At 38.9% G+C, this 8,520-nt stretch overlaps 1 protein-coding gene across 2 annotated transcripts; it reads left to right on the top strand.

Moving 5' to 3' along the window:
* The first annotated feature begins 1,295 nt into the window (after nucleotides 1-1,295).
* On the top strand, nucleotides 1,296-5,885 carry LOC103702658 (protein NRT1/ PTR FAMILY 5.10-like). Of its 2 annotated transcripts, XR_003384794.4 has the most exons (5): nucleotides 1,296-1,520; nucleotides 1,616-1,833; nucleotides 4,006-4,526; nucleotides 4,635-5,659; nucleotides 5,766-5,885. XR_003384794.4 is itself a non-coding variant. In XM_008785173.6 (4 exons), exons 1-4 carry the CDS (start codon nucleotides 1,403-1,405, stop codon nucleotides 5,452-5,454), a joined length of 1,677 nt encoding a protein of 558 aa, XP_008783395.4. In that variant the 5' UTR covers nucleotides 1,296-1,402; the 3' UTR covers nucleotides 5,455-5,885. The 2 variants fall into 2 exon arrangements, 1 of the variants encoding a protein (XP_008783395.4); XM_008785173.6 differs by having other exon boundaries at nucleotides 4,635-5,885.
* The last annotated feature ends 2,635 nt before the right edge of the window (nucleotides 5,886-8,520 follow it).

The following is an 8,520-nucleotide window of genomic DNA, read 5'->3' as shown; positions in this document are numbered from 1 at the left end:
GAAAAAAAGAAAAAGAGAGGAGAAGAACGAGAGAGAGAGAGAGAGAAACTGGTGCAGCCTCATAAAGAGTAGAGGGGGAGTTTATATAGCTTGCAGAGTCCCATGCAGCAACTCGTAGGAGTTTTGAGGAGGAGGTGGAGTCCCAGTCCATCTTGAACAAAGGCTCTACCCCGATCGATATTAGGATCCGACCATTCTGGGCCTCACTCAACACTAGGCCATGGGCCAATCCACCTCCAAGTTCATCAACGAATCAAGCCTATGCTAGGTTGGGCTGGCCAATGGATCGGGCCTTACATCTTAGCGATTCATCTTTGGCCATAGACTGATGATGCTCTCTCGTGGGTCTTAGGTTGGGTGCGTTCAAATCTAGGAGGCTACCTAACATAACTACAACTGAACACTATATGAATTGATTCTTTTTAAACTAAAACAAGCTTTAGGAAACTTGGACAAAGTTGAGCGAGTGAGAATATTATTTCTTTTCCCCTTTTTTTTTTTGAATGTCAAGTTTAATATTTACTTGTGAGAGCTATTCATTGTTTTAGTATTTCTTTGCATTATTTTTAATTGAACAATTATTATGTTTGCCATTGCATTGTCGCAAATGAAGCTTTTTATTTGTTTGTTATCCTCCAAAGAAAAAAAATCCCTCAAAAGTGACTTCTAAGGCTTTTTTGCCCGATCATCAATTATATTTTCATGGCACTTTAATTGAAGATATCAAGCAAATATTTCAAGGCACTTGTCCTCCTGCACCATTACCAATCTTCAATCCCCATCATTCTACCATCCCATACGGTAGTCAGGGTGCAATACCTGAAAGGATAGATAGTCTCAACTATAATTTGTATGAGCTCCAGCCATTCCTAGAGCAACGTCAAAACTTATACAAAAGCATGAAATGGAGAAGGGAGCCTTGGTGGGGTGGTCTTTTTTTTTTTTTTTTCCTCCCCTCTTAAGTGAAACTTAGGCACTTCCTTGGTGGCTACTATTATGTTAAAATCTTTATTTATTGTATCAGTTTATCCTTGAATGTATTTTGATGTATCCGTTTTATGAATTCGAAATAATTTTTTATAAATTGTAGGGTAAACATTATTTAAGGTAGAGAGATTTTTTCTTCTCTCATGTTTCTCGCTTTTTTTTTTTTTCTTTTTTTCTTGTCATGATACGTCACCACGACGGCGTGGAGCCCGGCCCTTCGCCGCACACGAACAAACTACTACGTCACCATTCTCTACCCCACCGACCAAACCAAATGCACGACGGCCACAGCCAAGGCAAGCCGACGTCACCAATAGGACAACAAAACTGACAGCGCCATCTCCAATTATTTTAGAATCCTTGCTTCCTACCCTCCGTTGAATTCTGATCGCCGAGGAGGAAAGCGCGAGCGAGGATGGACCCGGAGCCCCTCCTCCGGCAATCCGCCACCGTAGCCGGCGCCGTCGACTACCGCGGCCGCCCCGTCTCCAGGTCCTCCTCCGGCGGCTGGTCTTCTGCCCTATTCATTATAGGTACTACGCAGTTCCCCACCCCCAAACCACCAATCATCGATTTTCAGCCGTCTGATCTCGATCTAATCCATCATCATATGGATTATGGGCTGCAGGAGTGGAGATCGCGGAGCGATTCGCGTTCTACGGCATCTCCTCGAATCTGATCACCTACCTCACCGGTCCCCTCGGGGAGTCGACCGCCGCCGCCGCCGCCGCCGTGAACACATGGTCCGGCGTAGCCTCTATGCTGCCGCTCGTCGGGGCCTTCGTCGCCGACTCCTATCTCGGCCGATTCCGGACAATCATCCTCGCATCCCTCCTCTACATCATGGTTCGCTCTCCCCTTTCTCCCCTCTTCCCCGCCGTGTTTTATGATCTTGCAATGTTTTGTGGTCCTCTTTATTGGAAAGTTGGAGCGTCCACTTCGCTGTGTGCGACCGATCGGCTGTTGTGTTCCGAACAGAGAGGAAGTTGTTCAGACCGTCAATCTACTGTACAACGGTCATGATTGAGCCGCTGTAATCTATAAGCCCTCTCCCCTCACTCGAGTCAGCATCATTTTAGATCACCTGCACACGTTCTCTTGGAATCCATGTATAATCCGAACCCAATCCAAAAAAATTAAATCCGATTCGGGTTCGAGTCTGGTCCGGTTCAGATCAACCCATCCATGGCTTCAGATGTTGTTTGCACCTTCATGGGCTGCGGTCCGCAAACCGAAATAATTTTACAGATTCAGATTAGATCAGAAATTGAAAACCTAAAATTACCCAAAATTTCAAATAGGTTGGGTCAGGTCTAAATTCAGTAAACTCAGATCTGACTCGAAAAATAGAATGAGTCCAATTTTAGGATCCAACCTAGCCCCACGAGTCCTCCAAAACGGGTCGGGTCGAGTTATCGGTCAATCCGACTCATTTGCAACCCTAATCCTATGCGGTGCATCATTTGCATGATAGGGAGACAGTGCATGCACGAATAGTATTGAGACCATTGTATTGAAATATCACGTAGAAAGTTACCAGTTGCAAGATCCATCGCGGAGGCAATTAAGAGATGCCTGTGGTGCCAAAGATGCACCGCAGAGGATCCTGCTTTAGGCTGTGGATCAATTAAAGAAAGCTATTACGCTCCATGGTAGCTGAAGCACAAAAATGAATCCTCTTGTTAGTGTTATTAGGATGGGACGATCCACGGTCTCTGGATCGTATGATGTGGATCAAAAACGCTCAAATGATCCAAACTGGGTATTTGGATCATTTTCTTTGTTTTTTTGTTTCCCTTCAAGATGTGGGATTATCCAATCATGGATTGTAAGATCCTAATCATGGAACGCCGGATTCATTGAATAGCCTGACCCCTATTAAATGAGCCCTTCGATGCACTACTTACTCACTTTTAGTTTGTTTTTTTTTTTGTTGCTTTCTTTTGTAGATGGAGATTTTCTAGGTTGCAATTACTGATGATTTGATTGGAAGCCTAGAGGTTCTCGATCTATTTCCTTTCCAGGAGTTCTATTTGAAACCAAATTAGAGGTGTAAATTATTTATTTTCCTTTTCTTGGTAGATAATTATTTATTTTCCTTTTTAAAAGACACCTATTTGAACTCAAGTTGATTCGTAATATCTACCAGTCCAGTATCCAGATCGGTCAACCTCAAGCAAGTATTCATTGACTGAATATGCAATGTCTAAAAGTTGTTATCGTTATTTCTGTTTTTGGTGACAAAGAAGGATATAAATGAATATTATTTAATAGTATATATATATATATACACACCAAAAAAATAATATCTATATAATATTATTGTTTTGCATAATGTAAATTATGTTTGTACGGAATATAGTAAATATTTCAAATTATGGAAATGTATCATGATCTTGCCTCTCAGAAGACTTAAAAAAGGTAAGAGAGAGAATTTGACATAATGATTTTTTTCTTCCTAAGAAAGTTGAACCTAGTATTTAGTTCCTCTAGTGATCGTATGTAAATGGCCACTTCAATTGCATTAGCCTAAAAAATTCACCTGGATTTACTCCAAACAGAATACTGACATGCTATTGAAATTGTTAATATAATTTTAGGGATCACGTAACAATCTGTATCAGTCCATATTATTTTTCTTTGTTAGCATGATTCGGTATCGTTAGTATTATTTTTCTTTGTCAGCATGATTTTGTTAGAGTAATATTAAGGATCACATAACAGCTTATATCAGTGAGTATTATTTTTCTTTGTTAGCATGATCCCATATCAATTTATATTATTATTTTTATATAAGGTCTGTACATGAGTATATATAACCTCTAAAATGTATCGAATATGATGGAATAGAAAAATAAAATTATTTTTTTCTCTTTTTTTTTTTTTTTTGTTCTGCAAATATTTTAACAAAATCGAATCAGGATGTACTAAAACGCTCTAGTTTTTCTCAAAGACTTGTTGCCGAATTAAAGGCAAAATCCTGACTCTTACTCCGTTGATTGGATTGGAGAACCACAGGGCTTGGGCATGCTCACCCTCTCATCGGTGCTGCCATCCATTCATGCACCCAAATGTGGTGACACAACGGATCTCACAGCCTGCAGACCATCTCCTGCCCAAGTGGCCTTCTTCTACTTCTCCCTCTATCTCGTGGCATTTGCCCAGGGAGGCCACAAGCCTTGTGTTCAAGCCTTTGGCGCTGATCAATTCGACCAAAATGACCCCAAGGAATGCATGGATAAGAGCTCCTTCTTCAACTGGTGGTACTTCGGGTTGTGTGGTGGCACTGTAGTTACACTGGTGATCGTAAGCTATATCCAAGATAACATTAGTTGGGGCCTTGGATTTGGAATTCCATGCATTGCAATGCTGTTTGCTCTCATTGTTTTCTTGCTTGGGACCAAGACTTATCGCTTCTATGTCCTAGAAGATGAGAGTCCATTTGTTCGAGTAAGCAAAACACTTGTGGCATTGGTAAGACGTAGGCAAGCAAGATTTCCCATTACATCTGAAGAAACAGGAGAAGCACTACAGTACAAGTAAGAGTACTTTTTGGCATCTGTTTATGAGATCATTTGTTTAGTAGACCTAGTAATATAATGATTATATATTAACCTGTAGGGCTCTTTTATGTTTGTCAATTATAGGCCATCTGGTGGTCCAAATTGTTCGTTGTCGAGCAAGGAAATTGATAGTCTAGACAATGTGGATCATGTAAATGAAGCAAAGGGGATACTTCGATTGTTTCCCATATGGGCAACCTGCTTAATATATGCTGTTGTTTTTGCCCAGTCTTCAACCTTCTTTACTAAGCAAGGAAGCACCTTGGATAGAAGGATAGGTTCAAACCTTGAAGTCTCGCCTGCAGCACTACAAAGCTTCATCAGTGCCTCCATTGTAGCTTTCATCCCCATCTACGATCGTATCCTTGTGCCCATAGCCAGAAAATTCACCAAAAAGCCTGCAGGCTTCACCATGCTTCAGAGGATTGGCACCGGAATGGTCATTTCTTTGATTTCCATGGTTGTAGCAGCTCTAGTGGAGCTGAAGAGACTTGAGACTGCCAGAGACTTCGGCCTGGTCGATCAGCCCACAGCAACCATTCCCATGAGCTTGTGGTGGTTGGTTCCCCAGTATGTTCTGTATGGGATTGCAGATGTATTCACGATGGTTGGCCTGCAGGAATTTTTCTATGATCAGATCCCTGATGCATTGAGGAGCCTTGGACTTGCTCTCTACTTGAGCATCTTCGGCATTGGGAGCTTCATCAGTAGCTTTCTTGTGTCTATGATTGACAAAGCAACTGCAGAGAGTGGCGAGAGTTGGTTTTCCAACAATCTAAACCGTGCTCATCTTGATTACTTCTATTGGCTTCTTGCTGGACTCAGTGCTGTAGAACTCGTCATCTACTTGTACCTTGCACAGGTTTATGCATACAAGAAAAAAGGAAGCAGTGCAGTTGTGTAACATGACTGGTAGGCTGATATGGCTCAGGTCATAAGAGGCCACCTAGTAGTTGGAATCTTTATTTGCCAAATTAGACTTACGTTATTCAAGTTGCAAACGTTAATGCAACTCCATAAGGTTTGTTCAAATAAGTAAAGCCCTTTCTATGTCATTCGCAAGGTGTCCTCATTACATCTGAAGAAGTGAGAGAAACACAGGAGTTCAGGTAAGACCACTGTGACATCTGCTGGTGGAATATTTGTTTAGTAGATTTACTGCTGTTATGTTTTCATCTTAATCAGACTGGCTCTCTCATGTTCCTCCTTACGTAGGCCTTGTGATGTTGCTCATTGTACATCTTTAAGGAGACTGATGGTGTAGACAATGTGGATCATGTAGAAGAAGCAAGGGAGGTGCTTCAATTATTTTCAATACAGGCAACCTGCTTATTATATGATGGTGTTTTTGCTGCTCCGTTGTAGCCTTCATCCCTATCTACGACTCTGTCCTCGTTCCATAGACAGAATTTTTTTTTTTCCAATAATGTTCTGGCATACCAATGCTTCAATGGATAGGCATTGTGATTTGTGATGGTCCTTGATTTCAATTGTAGTAGCAGCTCTGGTGGAGATAGAGTGGCTCGAAACTGCTAGAGATTATAGTCTGGTTGATCAGCCTGAGGCTAAAATAAAAACAGAAGTCTATTTGGACTTTCTAATAGAATTAGACTGAAAATTCTATAGCATTCGTGGATTGGGGCAGCACAACCAACACGATCACAGGCCAGATATTGGGCTTGATTTATATTTATAAGAAAGATCTACTGAGGTTTTTCTTTTCTTGCTATTGGATTCGGTTCAGCCCATTCTGAAGGTATTTTTAGATATTTTATCTAGCCCAGACTGTAGCATGTGATCTTGCTAGTTGTACTGGGCAAATCTACAGAATTTTCATTCTAATCCGGTAGGAAAATCTAAACATACCCTTAGATTTGATGAGAAACTATTAATTCGGTGTTAGATAAATCTTATGTGCACGCGCGCGCGCAGCATGTGATCTATCAATAAGGAAGATCACCATTCTAACGCATACTAAAAATTGTCAAAAAAATTAATTGGTTTTCTCTATACTGAAAGTTTTAATTTTCTAACAAATGCCATTTTGTATTTAATTTAAAAACAAGAATTATGACAAGTTCCTGAATTGCTATTTTCTAGACAAATTCTCTTAACTCTTGTCAGATTTCAACTCCTATGCTTAATTCTTCAAACAACCTGCTCACCTCTAAATTAAATAAATGCAGGTAGAAGACAGATGACGATATTGCAGTGGTTTAAAATGTCCGCTGGAATTATCTTTTAAATGAACTTAACTAGAATAACAATCATCGGCGCTAAGTGGTCTAGACGAAGTGACCTGAGAGGATCCATCAGTTCTCTCGACATCCTCCCATTGAAAAATGGAAGGTCCAGCAACCTCTGTGGAAAAAATAAGAAATGTGGTGTCAGAATCAGGACATCAAAACTCAGGTACAGACATGATTTTGAGAATCATGCAACTAAGATCTAGGTAGGAGATTTATTAGTTAAATCCAAATACAGCAGGAAACCAATATCTGTCATTCGATTAACTTTCATTCTCCTAGTCAAGGCAAGGACTATTGATGCGTTGGCCCTCAGAGGGGTTCTGGAGGACTACTGCAAGGCATGAGAATGAATCTCGACAAGTCTACCATTTGTTTTAGTCCGATGACGATGATGATAGAAATTTTAGTTATGTAGCAAATACTTGCATTTGATGGATGGGATATGGATTTATCATCTATTAATTAAATTTTTAACCATTTGCCATCGATGTTGTAAATAACTTTTTAAATGAAAAATATGGAAATGAGTCAAAAAAAAAAATGGTAACAAAAAAGGAACTTGACACGCACGCGCGCGCAGAGAGAGAGAGAGAGAGAGGCTTTTATGATTCAAGAACTTGATGGCCTTTGACAGAAATTATAAAAAAGTAGTTAAAAATAGAACCATGAATAGTTCATCAAGGCTTCAGGGTTATCGTTTAAGAAAAGCAGGAACAAATGGTCTAATAAAAACGAAAAGCAGACCAGCGTACTGCAAATTTGTTCCCCGATGCATTCCTCACATAAGCCATCCTGCATATATTAGAATTATTGCAAGTGTTTCCTTTTGCCCAAGAATAATATTTGATGGTTGAAGCCAACAATGTAAAACTCTAAAACGTGGACACCGAATCAAAAAAAAAAAAAAAAAATCAGATTCAGACACTTATCCAAGCATCTGAATTTGCAAAAAGAAAAAATATATATATAAAGATGAGTAGGAAATTAACAAGCTTGGCTACATCATGCATTCATGTTTTTAAATACCGTTAGAACTTTTAAAACATGTTATTCTTTAATAAGGCCTTTCAATCTACATGTTTCTCATCCAAATTTTCAATTCTAAAAAAGATTTTTTTGCATGAATACCTTTCTAAAAATTCAAATTTGCATGAATACCCTCTTAAATTTATATTTATTTCTTCACCCTCATAAAACACTATTTTTACATAAATATTCCTAATACAACAGTTATTCTAACACCATCAATAAAAACCATATTTATTTTAATTAAAAATAAAATTTTTTGAAAGTATTGTTTTATCTCCCATTGTGATTGTTTTATAAATATTTTTTTGCACATATACCCATTAATAATATTTTAATTATTTTAATTTGAAACTATTATTTTTTTATCGGCATTGAATGGTGTGGATACATATGCAAAAATAAGAAAAAAAAAAAAGTAGAATAGCAAAATAAGGGTTTTACGAGCTTGTACATGCAAATATCAATTTTCGTAGGGTATTCATGCAAAATTCGATATCTTAGGACATAATCATGCAAAAAAGAAAAAACTCACATTTCACAAAATCATTTTAGTTCCTGTATCCTTGACCAACATCTACATAGAACAAAAGTTCACATTAAAGCCATTATGGCCGACCGAGTAGCTGTTGGAAGAATCCAATACTTTCCAAGAATCTTAAATAGTTGAAAACAGTGAATTTGACAAGTAGCTG

Source organism: Phoenix dactylifera, chromosome 2, assembly GCF_051530095.1.
Source record: "Phoenix dactylifera cultivar Ajwa chromosome 2, Ajwa_hap1_PhDact_Kaust_v1.1, whole genome shotgun sequence".
NCBI classification, from domain to species: domain Eukaryota; kingdom Viridiplantae; phylum Streptophyta; class Magnoliopsida; order Arecales; family Arecaceae; genus Phoenix; species Phoenix dactylifera.
This window is presented reverse-complemented; position numbering and strand designations above follow the sequence as displayed.